The sequence below is a fragment of the Centruroides vittatus genome, unplaced genomic scaffold (assembly GCF_030686945.1).
Source record: "Centruroides vittatus isolate TY-2023 unplaced genomic scaffold, ASM3068694v2 contig_2959, whole genome shotgun sequence".
In the NCBI taxonomy this organism is placed as follows: Eukaryota; Metazoa; Arthropoda; class Arachnida; order Scorpiones; family Buthidae; genus Centruroides; species Centruroides vittatus.
This window is the reverse complement of record NW_027121883.1, coordinates 4,103-21,709: the sequence shown is the minus strand read 5'-3', so window position 1 is coordinate 21,709 and position 17,607 is coordinate 4,103. Positions and strand designations below refer to the sequence as shown.

Below are 17,607 nucleotides of genomic sequence, written 5' to 3'. Positions count from 1 at the left end.
CAGAATTCCTGTAAACAACGTGGAAAGTATATCCTGGTAAATAGCGCTTCTTATAGAAACATTATTAAAATTAAGAATGTACTTTCAGAAATGAAAATACTTGAGTCTATAAAAGAGCAATGAAAAATTCATATATTTCTCTACTGTACATAATTTTAAGAATTTTTAAAATGTGTTAGTTTAGGCACTCGGTGTGATAAACTCTTACGTAAAATAACCTGTGCAAATATACAGTAAATACAATAAATATAATTGTGTAGAATGGTAGAAATACAAAATAATCTGATAGACTTTATCTTTCCTGTTGTTACTCTTTGTCCCAGCATTGTCAGGCAAATCTGCTGGTATTTTAATATTTTATTATGTTTTTCGACTGTTGTACAGTTCCATCAACAATAATACAATATACAGTGATTCCACAGAAAATCTTTATTATTTTCGTGTAATTTCGATAAACCTTTTTGGTACATTTGATAGCAAATTATCAACAATTATTGTATAAGTTTGAAGAAAAATGATTAATAAATAAAAGAGTTAGATATTATTATTAATAATACAACGTCAAACATTAATAAAACATGTACTGATTACAATTAAGTGCAAAGTACGTAATGACTAAAATCCATAAATTTGAATAAAATACGATAAACAAGTAAAAAGAAAGGTTTAGTAAAATTGCATACTATTTTACCATCAATGAGATGGTCTAGCTTATCTGATAGCACGCTCCACAAAAGTGAATAAAATAATTTTGAAAATAAATCTATTATAAAAATAATTATTAATATTATATAAAATTTATTAGAATATTTCATTTAATACAATACACTAACCAAGTAGTTTTGAGTACAGCTTACAGTGAACGTAAACAAAAATGTTCAGTTTTTATTTGCGCATGCACGTGGACATGAGCAACAAATGGATGAAAAAACACAGCACTTAGATAACAAAAGTAGTCATTGAGCATGCACGTGGAAATCTGATAGGCCGACAAAAGTCTTAAAATGAACACTTCACTATCACGAAGCGTGCAAAAATCGGATGTGGGGAAAACATAACTGTAGAGGAGAAGATCAAAATTGATGTGTTTTAACAGTAAAACAGAAAAAGTGAGCAAAAAGTAAAACGAAACAGTGGGCGTAAGAGTTAAACAACACCTACAGAACAATGTGCAATTGTAAGACGTGCATTATAAGGAAACACATCCGTTCGAAAATCAAAAATCAATTGAAGCTGAAATGCAGTAAATCAACAGTGCACAATATTTTGAGATCAACGGACAATGTTCATTTCATGAAAGTGAAGAGAGGAAACCAGCTCAAGCAGAAACAAAAACAGAAACACAAACAACTTCGATTACACTTTGCCAGAAAAAGTTTGAAAGGTAGAAAGAATGACAATAAGTAACTTTCTCGATAAACCTGGTGATTTTAAAGAAACATAGACATATATTGTATAATCAAGACCGGTTTTAATTGGTGTGCAGTGCAGCATACAGGCGGCCAAATTTCTGAACAGATCAATACCGCACTTAAAAAAATTCAAATATAATTTATTATATTATTTAATATAATAGTCGACGATGAAATATATCGATATTTAGATAACGACTGATAATGCAGCTATGCAGTTTACGGACATAAACAATACCGAAGCATACATGTTAGGTGTTTACATCAGAAAACTTGAAACTGCTCGCAACAGGTGATGGGGATTCATCCCTTGAACCAGAGAGAAAAATTCATCAGTTGTAATTACAAAACTTGTACGTTTGTTTCTTGTTTTAAACGATGAAAACGCATAAAAAGTTGAGGTTTATAAATTTTAAGTTTACAAACTCCATTCTTTTTTTATGTTAACGTATTATGATTGAGTTGAAAGTTACATTTATGTAATTCATTGTGAATGATTGCATTAAATAACGTAGGTAGAAGATTTTATGTCTATGCTTAATTTTCATTGCGAATGGGCCTGTATTCTCGTACCGTTAATTTTAATGCGATGTTTACACTATTGTTTCAATTATTATCGAAACCACAAAGAAATTTTAATAAAGAGATGCGCATGAATGTTATTAATATGAATATTCATATTTAAATTGATTTATGTTTCTATTTATGTATTAAATTTAAATTGCAAATATAATAACATGTCACTTTCCCCGGCTGTTATTTATATATAACAGCGGGAAAGTATAGCGATCGGTCAAATAGTTACCCCCAAGATTTCTGGACTCAGTACACCTTGAAACGTCGAGAAATACAAAAGAAAAAATAATCGGTTTTTTTTTGTATGTATGGACGTGTATGTGGGGATACACGATTTTCACGCTCTTTGAAGCTCCCGTTATAGCTTACGTTATGAAGATGGTAACGGAAGATGGTTGCAGTCTTAAGAATCAAAATCTTAATTAATACGTGTGTAGATTAACTCTTAACAAATTCGGCTGATGGTCTTTGCTTATTCTTAACCTGCATCTAAGATTAATTGATATTTGTCGACAGAACGCCCGCCATAACTGTTTCTTTGTTGAGTCCTTTGCAGCGAGCCATTGATGTTGGTTCTGGAGTGCGTAAGGATATTTCTGGGTGATTCTTCATAAATTTATAATATCATTTCCATCAGGCCAGTTGTGATTCATTATTGAATCTATGTTTCAATCCGTATTTTTCTGCTAACTGATAAGCTAAGCGCCGTAAGTCGGTTATTGTCAGACCAAACAATCTAGATTCCAACAGCAAAACATGTCTGACTAGTTCTCTTTCCATTTCTTCAGTTAAATCTTTCGGACGTCCAATTCTTTGATGTGTATTCAGTCCTTGTAAATGTCGTCTAAATGTCGGTTCGGTACATTATATACACGACAAACTTCGTTAAATTGTAAGGTCCCGTCATTATACTTTTTAATCGCTTCTTCCATATTTTCTTTACTCCAAGAATTATATTTTCTTTTTGACACGTTGTTCTAAAATTAAAGACAATTAAGTTTTAATTTGTTTTAAACTTTTGCGGTTATTTTCAAATCATAAACTTAGTAAAAAAATAACAGTTTACGAATCGGTAATAGCTTATTGTGACTTTCATCTAAAATTGTTTTCCTAAATCGTACCAGTACGTTTTAAGAACTTACCTCGAGTACGAAATAGGCGCGAGAGTCGAACAAACTTTACATTTGCCGCCAAAAAATTTGACAACAAATACGCATATATTATCACATCAGATGAAATCACAAAAATACGCATTAATACATCACAGATAGTTAAAAAAAACTTATACACGATCCAATTCGAAAAAAGTTCTTACGAAATGTGCAAAAATATTACAGAAAAGGTTGAAAAACTTACCTTTTCAATATTTTTGTCTGGAGCAGCGTAACAGCGTGCTGTCTTTCAGATAGTAATACGGCCGACTGTTATTTACTTTCTTTTGCCACTAAAAGTGCTAATAGCTATTACTGGAGTCAAGATATAAGCAAAGTACGAATTAAGTAAGTTTCCCCTAATATATAGTACTTTATTATAACCACACAATCTATTTCATTAGAAATTTGCGTCTGAAAAACAATGATAAGGGTGCAATTGTATATTTGAATATAAATTCGTATACGCATATACGAATTTGGAAGCACCGTACTGACGAATACGGGACAGCTTCCACGGCCAAAATATTTGAATCGTGTAGAGCAGCCATATTATATTACGCATTCGCGCATGCGTTTTACAGAGCACCTATCTCACGCGGTTTATCTAGTAGATGATACACACCAAAATATTATATAATGCTTCCAATGATTAGGTTTCTTTATAGTTTTTATAAAAAGACAGCATCCCTATAATCAAATGTCACCGCACGCCACTGCCGTACACTCTCCTACATTGACACAGTACGCTAAAAAACTTGAAATATACAAAAGCAGGTTGAAAGATAAGTGCATTAATTCAAAAGACGCGGACGGTTTACCAACGGCATGCAAGCGCATTCTAAAATATAAGTTTGTCTAAAGACCAAAATTACTTCAATTCTACTACATACTTTTGTATATTTTTGAGTTATTTATTTTACACTTTACATAAATAATATCGATGCAAATTATACGAAAATAAAAACTAATAATTAGTCTTGATATTAATTTGCATGAGAATAGATTTAATCCGTAGTATCGAAAAGTATAATAGGCTATTTTTGTGATGCATGACACGGATTACACATCGATGGAAGTAACGAAAAATGGCTCAGTTATCAGCGAGATTGAGGACGAAGTTTTCTAATGCGAAAACGTGTATGTCGGATGATTCAACGCCGCTTAACTGTATGCCTAGAAGTTTGGAAATGCCGTTGAAAAGTCAGTGAAATCATGCTTGACATTCCAAAGGCCATTGCCAAACTTCTAGGCTTAGAAAAAAGCGGCGCCGAACGTCCAACGTACGCGTTTTCGCGTTTAAAACTACGGCTTCGACCTCGCTATTATCCTGTGAGCAGAACTTATAGTAAAAACGTTTTATACAACTCATAAGAGTTTATGGGAATTCTATTTTTAATTTAATCTATTAACAACAAAGGAGACAGAGCTTTCGCACGATGTTCTCAGTATTAATAATGAACAAAGTTAAAAGTTGTGTAATATGATCTGTTATGATAATTTATTTTAAAAGAACTTTTATAATATTAATTATGTTAAAAGGCATAATGTTTTCCGTTGGTTTTAAAACAAATTATAAGTGAAAATAACGAGTAAAACTTTAAGTCTGACTCTTCTATAGAGATGAGACAGAGCTCCTCTATCTCTATACCTCTTGATTTTCAACTATCAAAATTCAATAGCAGATATCCTCCATAAATAGAAATGATTTTGCTAAATTTCAAAATGTTTAGTTCGTGCAGCTTGAAATACCCTAATGCAAAATACACGCCAACATATATACAGACATATAATTTTATAAAGATTTATATATATGTATATAAATTTATATACTTGTGCTCACACAATGTCAAAAACCTCTAAAATGTTTGGAGTCAAAATTTTATCAATAACCTTACTTAGCCCTTGTATAATATAACAAACCTGATAGTAAATAAAACAGATATTCAATATGACAATCATGCAGGGGCGGATCTACATGCTGACTAATGGGGCTTAACTCCTGGATCCGCAAGTGTCAAGAGCTTACAAAATCTGAATTATTATCATAAATTTTTAATACTATTTCATTCACAATGAGCACTTATCGTATAGTAAAAATATATATAGGTTAGATTAAGTTTGATAAAAATAGTCCCCCATTAGGTTTCAATGAGTCCTAGGCCCCGAAAAATTTAGATCCGCCCCTGCATTGATGAATTTTTTTTTTTTTTAATATAAACCAAAACTGAGGTAACTAATTATTTTAATTAACAATTATATACAGAGATATATAAATAGAATTAAAATAATACCTTTGAAAAAAAATGGGAATTGACTTTAAACTTTCTACAAGTTTATGTTAATACGTTACGGTGTGGAGAATTATCAATGTACAGAGTGATGCCTGATAGGTCTATTGTAAAGATCGATTAAAAGTTAAGTGGGTACGACACATTCCTCATTCCGTTTAATTGAAATTTAAAAGAGCAATGTTTTCATATGGATCAATTCATCAAACAATTCCGACACATTTATAAGTGAAGTTCAAGCAACGTGCAATACTGACATAAAACCAAATAATTACACATCGGATTTTATCCTTGCCTCACTAGAGAACACGTGAAGTCAAATCATCTTGGCCATCAATCATGTTACTATTACAGTTGTTTACATCAACACACTAAAAACCTTTTTTTGTCCCAGTACGAACAGCTTTAGATAAAAACTAACGTTTTCAATAAAAAAACGTTTAGGCTATTGACCAGTATAAAATTGGAAACTGGAATTCGAACAACGTGTTTAAAATTATTTTAAATTTCAAATTATTTAAAAATTGGAAACTCATTTTCGCCGTATATACTACTGTAGTTATAGAAATATTGTTACATCTCCACAAATAAATAATACAGTGTATTTGCTGGTGTAAAAACGTTAGCAATGTGCTAGTGTTATTCACGCTTTTTTCTCGTAGCACTATCTCCATGCATACGAAATATTGGCGGCATTCTTCGCATTAATACAGTTGCCGGTCGGGCCGGCTTTATATATTTCCAACGCTTCCAGGTTGCGAAGATGTTGAATCTGATCTGACATTTTTATTAATTTGGCCCTACGAAGGTTGGCTTGTATTTTGGGGTCCGATTACATTTGAATTAAGAAGGTAAACATAAAGTACTGTATGTCGATGCGATAACAACTTCAAAGGAAAATTGAAGTTCAACAGAGCTAATAAAATATCAAAAAACATTTAAAGATAATGTTTGTGGCCTGTGTACTTAGGTCTTCTGTAATTTGGTCCAAACTTTCGATAGGGTATTACTGTTTTTGAGTGTAAAAAATATAAAAAAACAACAGATTGGATTAAAGTGTTTAATAAAATTTTATTTTAATTTGCATTGATTTTGACTAAAATTTTGGGAATGTTGTTTGCAATTTTAAAAAATAAGGAGCAACGTAACAATAGTAATTACCATCAGGATCGATGTCTTCTGTTTGAATGACGACATCGTTTGCAACGTAGAAATAAGTAACTGGCTACGTTGTAAGTTGTGATGTTATTATTGTCGAAAAGTTCGATTTCTAGAAGAGACGTCCAGTTATTTTCTACAAAGATAGATTTTCTTAAATACACATATCTTACATTTGTCACAGTTGAACGTTTTCCTACGAATATCAGTTCCAGAGACTGCGACGAAGAAAAATATTTTTCCCGTAGACAGTCGAGGACGTCGACGACGTGGGGAATTTTTCCCCGTTCGGTTTCTACCTGCGTTCGACATTGCCGAGTATCCTGTAACCTCAAAACGGAGACGGTATTGTGTAAATTTGCGACGGTAGAGGGAGCCTTTTCGTGACATCGTGCGAGAGTAAAATCAGCGGGAAATTCGTATAAGTGTTACGAACGAATATGCAAATGCACGATCTGCGACGTGATTTCTGGTCATTTCTGGGCAATTTTATGCAAATCGACTAGTTTCCTGTTGGAATCGTTTACTGCTGTGTTGCGACGAATTGCGTATTGGATTAATTGCTGTGTTTTTTTTTTCGTAACGATATTTCATTTGCACACAAATTGCTATCGGTGAATATTTATTATTATTAATTCCTCCAGTATTAGTAAGTATTGTTATTTCTTTTATTACAATTTAATCCTAAAAGTTAGAGAACCAAGTAATCAGAAATTAAGGAAAGACCGTGTTTTTTCCTCTCCTTACCTCCCCGCGTTTAGTTTATTGCCAATTGTTCGATAATGACTAGTTTTACCGATTTGAGTTGCAACGACGAATTTTGGTCGAGATGCACTTCCCGTGATTTCTACAAGTTAATGGAAGACGACTTTTCGAAGCTAGGTTTGCCTCCCCGTATCGATAACGCATCGAATTTTGCTGTAAAATTAAGCATACAGCCGACCGAGTCCGTTTGCATTCATTGCGATGAAAATAAGAAATGCTTCATATGTCAGGTGAACGACAGATCAGAAAACACTGTGAATTAGATCGTTTGTAAATACGTGAATTCCGGCAGTACGATAATAACGGACGAATGGAAAAGATACATGCACATTGACGACATAGAAGAAGTAGCGGTCGAACATAGAACAGTCAACCATTCGAAAAATTTCGTCGACCCCCAAAGAAGAGATTATACTCAGAATATCGAACAATCGAAAAGTGAGTAAAAAACTCCTCTTTTTGTCGTTTTTTATTGTTTATTTCGGTTAAAAAATCCGCGGAGTCTGCAGAGAAATTTAAGATGGCGGCCGGAACCGCGGCCATCTTGAATGCAGGGGAAAATTTTTCTCCCGTCGCAGTCTCGTGATGTTATTATTGTCGAAAAGTTCGATTTCTAGAAGAGACGTCCAGTTATTTTCTACAAAGATAGATTTTCTTAAATACACATATCTTACATTTGTCACAGTTGAACGTTTTCCTACGAATATCAGTTCCTGTGAATTCGATTCTCTGATAGACGTACTCTTATGCTTCCAGTATGATCATGTGTTATTGGAAGCGTACGACTTGCTATAAAGCAATCTTTTCTCACAGATATCTCACATTTAAACCGGGCATTTATGTTAATTGCTGGTGTTGTTTCATTTTTAAGATTAATTTAATTGTGATATGTGAACAATAAATCATATATACCAATACTTTCGGTTCTCTCGTATGCATATGGACAAAAGTTCTCTTGGTAGCAAAAGATGTTATTCCGGAGACAACCACGAACAGGATTTACCTCGTCTTCTGCCATGGCACGAAACCTAATTTTCGAAAGAAATGGTCGTATTTCTGTACGAATTTTTTTCCAAATTGTTGTTTTCTAAGGCACGATACTTTTTTAACTTTTTCTTTCATCCAACTAAAAGTGCCTTCGAATAAACGTACTTCATCTCCAAATTTGAAACCTTGTTTTCTTATATGTTTTATTTATCCAGCACAATGGAGTGCAATTGATAGGACACAAGGCTTCATTACATTATTTATTCATTGATTCGCGTTTCAAGTATTTTTACTGCTCTTCAGTCGGCTGTTATAAAATATGTTGTTACAATATAAAATTAAATTTATATAATTATTTAGAAGAAACACACCTTTTAATTATTTTTCCAGTTTTAAGTATATTAAATAATTTAATATACTTAAAACGTTTTTAGGTTACATATGATGCTTACAGTTTTTTTTTACTCACTTTTGATTATTTTTAACCAAACCGACTTTTTTTTTCATTAGATTTATAAATATTTAAGCACTATTTTAAAATTCCAACCCAGCAATAGAAAACCCGTTTAAGATTAAGAAATGATAGAAAAAGTGAGGTTAAAGAACAATACTGTAAGTATGCATGCATAATCTTTATGAAGAAACGTATTTTAATGTTATACAAATTATTTAGTATACTTAAAACCCTAAAAAGAATTAAAAGGTAAGTCTCTTGCTAAATAATTATATAAATTTAATGCCATATTGTAAGCATGAGCGGATTTACGTAGGGCTTAATCCCTAAGCCCTCAAGTGTTAAGGGCCCACAAAAATTGAATTACAGTAGAGAGTCGTTAATCCGAACACCGGTTGTCTGAACGCTTTCCTGTCGGATTGTTTCGTGCTGAATCGAACTTTTTTGATACTAGATTTACTTCTAAAGTATAATTTTTATGTGTTTATATTTTTCAATATATTTATTTTGTTTGTACAAAATAAAGAAATAATTTTTAACGATACAATAGCCTCGATTATTATTATAAAAATCTCCGTTAGACTTAAAATCGACGAAAATTTAACACAAAGCGACACGCAACGGAGAAAAATTTCAACATCGAACAGGTTAATATATTTTTTGGTACATAATCGGTTATCCGAACAACCCCAGTCCCCAATTGATTAGGATAAACGACTCTCTACTGTATTATCATAAATTTCTAATACCTTTTCATTAACAATGAGCACTTCTCGTATAATGAAAAAAAATATTTAATATTAATATATAATAATAACGTGACGATCGGGATATTGTGAACTTTATCATTTATATATACCTTTATAATCTTTTAACTATATTTTATGCAAACTCTAGATTTTATACAAAACGGAACGAAGTAGACCAAAAAGGGTTGGTTAAACGGGAAATCGACTGATAAAACTTTCTGATAAGAGCGGTCTAAACTCGATTCCCACGTGTTGAGTTCCTTGTTAAGACGAGTCAAATTTCGGTGACACGACTACGTCACCAATAATTTTATTGGTCCAAGAAGATCATCTCTTTTGACGAAATCAAAGAAGGGCCTGCAAACTCCCTCCCCATATAAAAGGGGAGTACGATGAGCAAGACGGGGAAGTTGTTACTGATCGTGTGTTTGTGCGCTCAAAAGGATAGTTCTGTCGCCGCCGATCCTCCCTCATCATCTATATTCAAGCCGAACTGTCGTCGTTACACTTCCTATCTGAACAACTATTACCTGTTAGTGGACAGAGTCATTTTCGACGATCAACAAGATCATCGTCTATAAGGATATCATCGATTATTACATCGACATCCGACTACATATCTTAAGGTATTTATCCTACACGCGAATATTTGTAAGCTCTCTCTCTCTCTCTCTAATCTGCGTGGAATTTATGTTCGCGGATCGTGTGTCCTGTATCTTATCAGCTTCTGTAAAGTAATCGTTTGTACCTAATTAGTCCTATGGAAAAAATAAACGGGTATATTTTTATATATAAATCTCTGGGTGCGTTCTTTTCGTCATCCTCTCCACTCGCTTCATTCCGGGTCTAACCCATACGTAACCGCTCGCGCAATTGATTTTCTGTATCAATCTAAGGATACAGTGGTGTCATCCTGACGTGGTATCAAAAAGATACCGGCCCTATGGTCACAATAATGATAATTTATAGTATTATTTGTTTCATTGTAATCAATGTCACGTAATTGGTCAGAAATTAATCAATGTAAATATTTTTTTATTTCTTATGTTTTTTATAAAGATATAGTTTGTTATTCAACACCATTTTGTAAGTAATATATTTCAACATTGATGTTATTAAAAAATGAATTTTAAACCCCAATTTAAAGATTCTTAATCTAACAAAAAATGTAGGCCTATTGGATTTCAATAAGCCCTAGGCCCCGAAAAACCTGATTGTAACTGAATATATTTTGTAACAGGCGACTGAAGAGGGGGGAAAACCCGAAATGCGTATCAATGAATAAATAAAGAATGTAATAAAACCTATGTGCCCTATCAACTGCACTCCATTGTACTGAATAAATAAAACGTACTCCAGTTAATTAATTAAAGCTACCACTAACCAAAACCGAAATTATTGGGCTGGAAACGGCTATATTAATTATAAATTATAAGATAATTTGCTAATAGAGTGTGGGCCGATTCTTTTTTTCCATTTTGGTCTAAATTATTTAAATAAATTATAATTATTAAATTTGGCAAGAGATGGCGCCTAACGCCACACTCTAATTGCAAATTATCTTATAACTAGCAGATAAGCCCGGCGTTGCTCGGGCAAAAGTAACGGTAGAGAAGATTAAGATTATTACGTTATAGTCAACTTTATCCGTTTTCACAGAATGCAAGAATTGAGTCCCTCTCTAGAATGTCCCTGTTTCTAGAATTGTTAGATGGGTCTAAAAATATGTTCGATTTCCCGCAAAAACGAAAAAATTGCATCTGCATCTTGCACGTTGCTTTCTCTTAACATTTCCATTGTTACTTGACACTTTCATTGTTGATGGAAGTGTTAAGCCTTAATCTTGTCCCTCTCCCCCGTGGGGAGGAATTTCGAAAAATCCCTTCTTAGTGTGCGTTCACGTGATGTACCCTAACTGTGTACCAAATTTAAACTTTCAACTCCTAACCGTTTGGGCTCTGCGCTGATGATTATTATTATTATTATCAACTTGTCTCGATTATATACAGTCAAACCTGTTTTTATGCACTCTTTTTATATGCGATTTTTATTTGTGCGATTTTTTAATGCGAATTTTTAATTTGTGCGGTATAGTTGGCGACTAGTCTCGTGCGATTCGTCATGTCTTACGTTGACTTATTATAGCTAAATAAACTTATTATAGCATAAATGCACTTATTATAGTAATATTATTGCATGAATATGCGAAAAATGAAATAATTTACTTTTTAAGTCAACAAAACACCACCTGGACAAAAATATGTAAAACAGACGATAGACCAGGCGATGCAGTCAAGTGCTGACATCTGTTGTCAATAAATTCTATTTCGTACGGTTTTGAGTTATTTTCTATGTGAGACTTTTTTTATGCGGTCCCTGTTGACCGCATAAAAAAATATTTTTTTAATTGTGTTGCGAAAAATATTATTTACAGCCATTCGTGAAGTTTCGTGAGATTTTTTTTATGCGTTTTTTTTAATGCGGTCCCTATCCCCCGGATAAAAACAGGTTTGACTGTATATAGATTAATATAGCCGTTTCCAGCCCAATAATTTCGGCTTTGGTTGGTGGTAGCTTTATATATTACGGGTTGGCTGATGATGTTTGTTTATAGTTAATTAATTAGCGAATCATATTTAGCACGCGAGATCAATCTCAAAATTGTAGTTTCTTTGGATTTTAAGAAAGTTACGAGTACGAAATGTTTCATCTTAGTGGCGATCAAAAAATACCCAGAATTCGTATAAGAAATCTATCGCTTTCTTCACATGCAAAGTCATAAATCAAGCATACATCTTCAACTGCTGTGCATGATTGATAAAATTGTTTTCAAATTTTCTTCAGATTGTTCATTTTGTAAATATTGCTAAACCGATAAGCTAACAATCACTCTGAAAAGATCAAATTTAAGAACCGTCGATTTATTTCATAGTTATAAACAGGTTTATGCAACCAGATCGATCGTTTCCACGTCAATGCCAGCCTGATACGTGATCTTCCATCATTTGAGTGACCTGAACGATTGATATGTGAAACACGTCTCACAGCTAATCGATTGCCAGTATTATTAATTATCATCATCACTGGTCTCGAAATATATATAGATTAATAAAACATGGAAATTACTAAAATTAATTCAAATAAATTATAATGCATATTTTATTTTCAAACTTAAATTTACGAAAGAATCAACTTAATTAGTACAAGGTTTACGTCTTATCTTCGCTTCCATTTTGTACATATATTGATGCAACGGGATATTCTTAATTACATCGATGTAGCCTTTTCCTTGAAAATATACATCGAAGTTTAAACATCCATCGAACCACCAACCATATTTGTAAACATCAGCACAGTTCAGGTCTTGTAAAAGATCATTGTCGCTATCAAACGTGCTAAAATTTAAGTAATTTGTATAGTTGACAGATTACGTACTAGAAAATATAAGACATTTTCACATTTATTACTTACGCAAATATTGTGTAATGCTTTAAATTAAACAAGCTGGTGTAACTCACCGTAAATTTTATAGGGATTTGTTAAATATAATCGATATCGATCGTTTTCATTCCCAATTTTAAATGTATCCATATAGTTATGGAAAACGAATGCTCCTTTTATTTCTCTATCGAGTCTCATTGTGTAATTTCCTTGACTGGTTATCGCTGTGAGTTTATCATTGCCTAAATAAAGTACATTAGATATTACCGATACTCAAATATAACTTGAAATAATTTAATATTAATGAATTCAGAATATTTTACCTAACCAGAAATCACTGTCTAATTCACCGAAACCCAAAGAGTAATCTTTCCAATTTTTACGAAAATAATTCGTAGAATTTTCGTCAGAAATTCTTCTATGAAAAACCTTAAAAATTCAAAATATAATTAATAGAAGAACGATGTTTATTTTGGACTCTTTCTGCCCCGTTTTCACTAAGAGGGTCTTTTTTCAGGCCTTCGAGGGTTTAGCCAGGCACCCGGTTAGTCAGGATCAGGGCCTAACATATCCGGGTTAGACCATTCCCAATAAATTTCTGGAGTTATCGGAAACACGGATTCGATCCCAGACTCCCCAGAAATGTAATCTAACGCTTCAACAGTCTCGGCCATCCGATTATCCACATAAACAGAGCAGAAAGGTCCAGTTTTTAAATAAAACGTTAATTATCAAACTCACCGTCCATCCTCCGCCTTGGGTATCCATATCACAATACACTTGAAAACCTTCAACATGTGATATTGGCCATATACTGTAAATTCCAGATGAATTTATGCCACTCTCTTTAATATCGGTACAATCAATAGGTTTATATATAGAATGGGATGTAAATTTCTCTCCGGGTAGCAAGTATAGCCCTAATAAACATATTTAATAATTTTAAATGAATTAATTAAATTAATTATTAATCAAACTTACATCTGTAAAAACGACTATAATGTTCTGGATTCTCGTTTGTTGCTTTAAGTTAAACATTAATTCAGAGCAAAATGCATGTTTTCGATTAGAATCAAAAGCATTTCGGGTTGGTTTATCTCCCAACTTCTCTTCAGTGCTGTTAAGGAATACAAAATATGGTAAGGTTTCCGACAATATTAAAAATCACATAAATTGGAATACAACCGAACATAAAAACTTACATATTATATGTTGGTACATTTTTGTGTACCAACATATAATCCAGTGTATTGGTTTGTATTACAACACATGTCAGTAAGCCGTAACACTGTCAGGACCGGATAAACACCTGCCTTTTTAGTCTTTACTCACCCTCAATAGAAACATAGCACTTTCACTGCAAATGTAAGTTTTTATATAATTAATCTAAATTGAATAACTGTATATATATATTTTTTACCAAATTGTATTAAATCACAAAAAAATTTTTTATGTTATAGAGAATGTTAATACACCTTTATGTTAAAATATAGAAAAGTAATTGTAAAAAAAAAATGTACCAACATATAATATGTAAGTTTTTATGTTCGTTGTATTCCAATTTATGTGATTTTTAATATTGTCGGAAACCTTACCATATTTTGTATTCCTTAACAGCACTGAAGAGGGGTTGGGAGATAAACCAACCCGAAATGCATTTGAATAAATAAACGAAAATTTTCCCTAACCATTGCTGTATGATCGTCTACCAGTATCATTATTTGGATTACAAGAACAGTACACACAAAATTAGTATATACAGCAACCATACTTACTACGTTAATTAATTAAATTAATTATTAATCAAACTTACACCTGTAAAATCGACTATAACGTTCTGGATTCTCGTTTGTTGCCTTCAAGTTAAACATTAATTCAGAGCAAAATGCATGTTTTCGATATAGAAATAAAAAGAAAAACAAACTGATGAATTGATGCATGTTACGCTAGAGTTAAATCATATAAAATGTTCGTGAAACTTGTAATTAGGTTAATTCGCCAGTAATCTAAAAACGGAAAAGGATATCCACTGTCAGATAACGCGTCATAATTTCTAAAAAATTATCTCCTTTCATTTTAATTAATTTATTTCTTCCACTTAAATTCTATGATAAGAAACATATATTACTTTACTTTAAACTATTCACATTCCTAGTATTTGTAATTAAATACTGTAGTTTTTAAGATTTGCTGTAATTAGGAGTGGTCCATTTTCTCTCTACGTAAAATGCATTATAAATTTTTATGTTTAACGTGTGAAGATATAATTTTTACTTTCCCTACTCTGTCATACATAACAGAGGGAATGTATAGCAACTAGTAAAAAATAACCCCCAAAATTTTTACATTTTTGGACTCAGGGCATCCTGAAACGTCGAGAAATGCAAAATTATTCGGAGATTTTTTCTGTGTGTATGGAATGTTTGTGTGTGGGAGACACGATTTGTTCATCCCGTTTAAAGCTTAATAACAGCTGTGGTTCTTGACAAAAATATCTGAAATTCTGCAGAGAGGTTTGTGTATTATGTTATTAAATTTTGGTGGTTAAAGGTCGACGGGCTGGGGCGATAAAGGGAGTCGTGTGTTGCATGTCCAGTAGAGTCAGACTTAATGGCGATTTTATTCGTTATTAGCATTTACAATTTTATATGAAACCCTGAAAATTAAGCCTGTTACCATTTTATAATAATTAAAATTATAAAAATTTTTAAAATAAAATATAATAGATGGAGTCACCTAATATTGAGGGAAAATTAAGCAACTCGTTGCTGAATTTTATATGAAGTTGCGATCTCTTACATGTTAATGGTAAATTGCAGTCGTAAATGGCATTTTTTAAACTATTTTTTCTTTATTTTAATTTTATATTTTTTAAAACATAATACAGTAAAATATTTTCGGAGCCCGAGTGCAAAAAGGGTAGAATAGCTTAATTACACACAGTAAATACTTTATTTCCTAAATATTATATATCGTAAAATACAGTTTTTAATTATTGTATTATAACTTTTATTTTTACAACGTATATGATTTGATGGTTAAATCACACTCACTACATTGCATTTATTAAACGGCTAACGAGTTTAACAACGTTGACAGTACCATAAACAAATGATTAACCCGCTATTTTACTCTTCCGATTAGGCGAAATGGCTGACGGTGCGTATGAAAAACCCGTTGATTTATAAGTAATCTAAAAATTTATCTTATTTTGATTATTAACTAATTGAAAGTACGAATAAAGCATTCATAATTTATAACTATGACCAGAAAATACCGTAATTCGAGCTCCCACCATTGGCGCTGTTTGCCGTAGCGGCATAATTTAGAACTAATGTTCGCTCGGGGACTAGATATTTGACCTGCCAACACGGATAGGCAATCCAAGAACAAAGCAATTCGCGATACACTGCGTTATTTCTGTAGATTTGTTCGTTTGTGGTCGCCACCTTTTTTTAAGTGCGCGAAATGCTGTTTTTTAGGCTGCAATTTTTGAATCTTGCATCTCGAGAAAAAAATCAACGACCTCCAGTTTTTTTTGCGTTATGGGAATTTTAATTTCAAGTAACGGAAAATGACAAAGTTTTATCAAAACAGATCGATCAAATGTTGATAACGCGCACAATTCTGTAAGCCACGTTGAAGAAAATATACTATCGCTCGGCCTTAATTCGATAGTTTCCCGTCATGCATGACGGGGAAAGTAAGAATTAAACGGTCCTGCCTTTTATTCCAATCAGATCGGTGGGAGTTCCCTTGTTAATATGTCACCGTAACATGGAGAACAGAATGTATATATTCGACTCCCTTTTAGTTAATATATTACGTTCCCATCCAACACAATTCACTTGTCAGACCGATTCAACATGGCGGACCGTGATGGTACAGACACTTCCGCCATTTGGGTCCTGGACACGGAACAGCACCAAAATTTCTATAGCTATAAAAACAGTTTCGTTGCTGCCTTTTCTATGTACTTTAGCATGCGTTTGTTGAATGAGATAAGGTAAATTTTATAAATGACGATGCCAAATGATGTGAAATAGCTCCATCTGCTCAACAGTCTGATATTAGAATATATCATGCAGCTAGAATCTCAAATACGACATCGTCAACCTGCCTTTGCTTTTGATATGAAACAACTTTCCAGTTCTGTTCAGAGAGATGCGATATTTAACACCACTTCATACGCAGCAAAACAAAAATACAGAATTGGAAGCTGCTGCTGATCGTTTCTGTGACTCGTAAACAGTATTAGATCCATGTCAGATGTATAAGTTTAATGTATAAGTCTACCTCGTCTTAACTTAGGCCCGAAAAATTTTTTGTCTTACTACACTTTTTAAACAGGTATTTGTAGTTGATCTTTTAGTTCGTAAAGGACAATTCTAGGATCTTCAATATGCCATCGATTATGTTTTCTAAAAATTACTTCTGCATAATTTTTTTGTTGCATATACTACATACATGCTGTTTTTTTCTGTATACATGAGTGCGTGGCATTATAAATTTATCTTTTTACTAAGCAGTATGGGTGCTGTATAATATTGATATCTTCGAAATCACTTTAACCCTATTATAGGTTGATTTTTCTTACAGCAACATCCGAGTGTAATGCACGTC

At 32.7% G+C, this 17,607-nt stretch overlaps 1 protein-coding gene across 1 annotated transcript; it reads right to left on the bottom strand.

Moving 5' to 3' along the window:
- Positions 1 to 2,621: 2,621 nt before the first annotated feature.
- LOC136972534 (fibrinogen C domain-containing protein 1-like) lies at positions 2,622 to 14,951 on the bottom strand. The gene is made up of 7 exons (XM_067267122.1): positions 14,798 to 14,951; positions 13,726 to 13,904; positions 13,308 to 13,413; positions 13,062 to 13,226; positions 8,357 to 8,409; positions 2,901 to 2,965; positions 2,622 to 2,832 (listed from the first exon to the last, which is right to left on the bottom strand). Exons 1-7 carry the CDS (start codon positions 14,922 to 14,924, stop codon positions 2,622 to 2,624), a joined length of 906 nt encoding a protein of 301 aa, XP_067123223.1. The 5' UTR covers positions 14,925 to 14,951.
- Between the last annotated feature and the right edge of the window lie 2,656 nt (positions 14,952 to 17,607).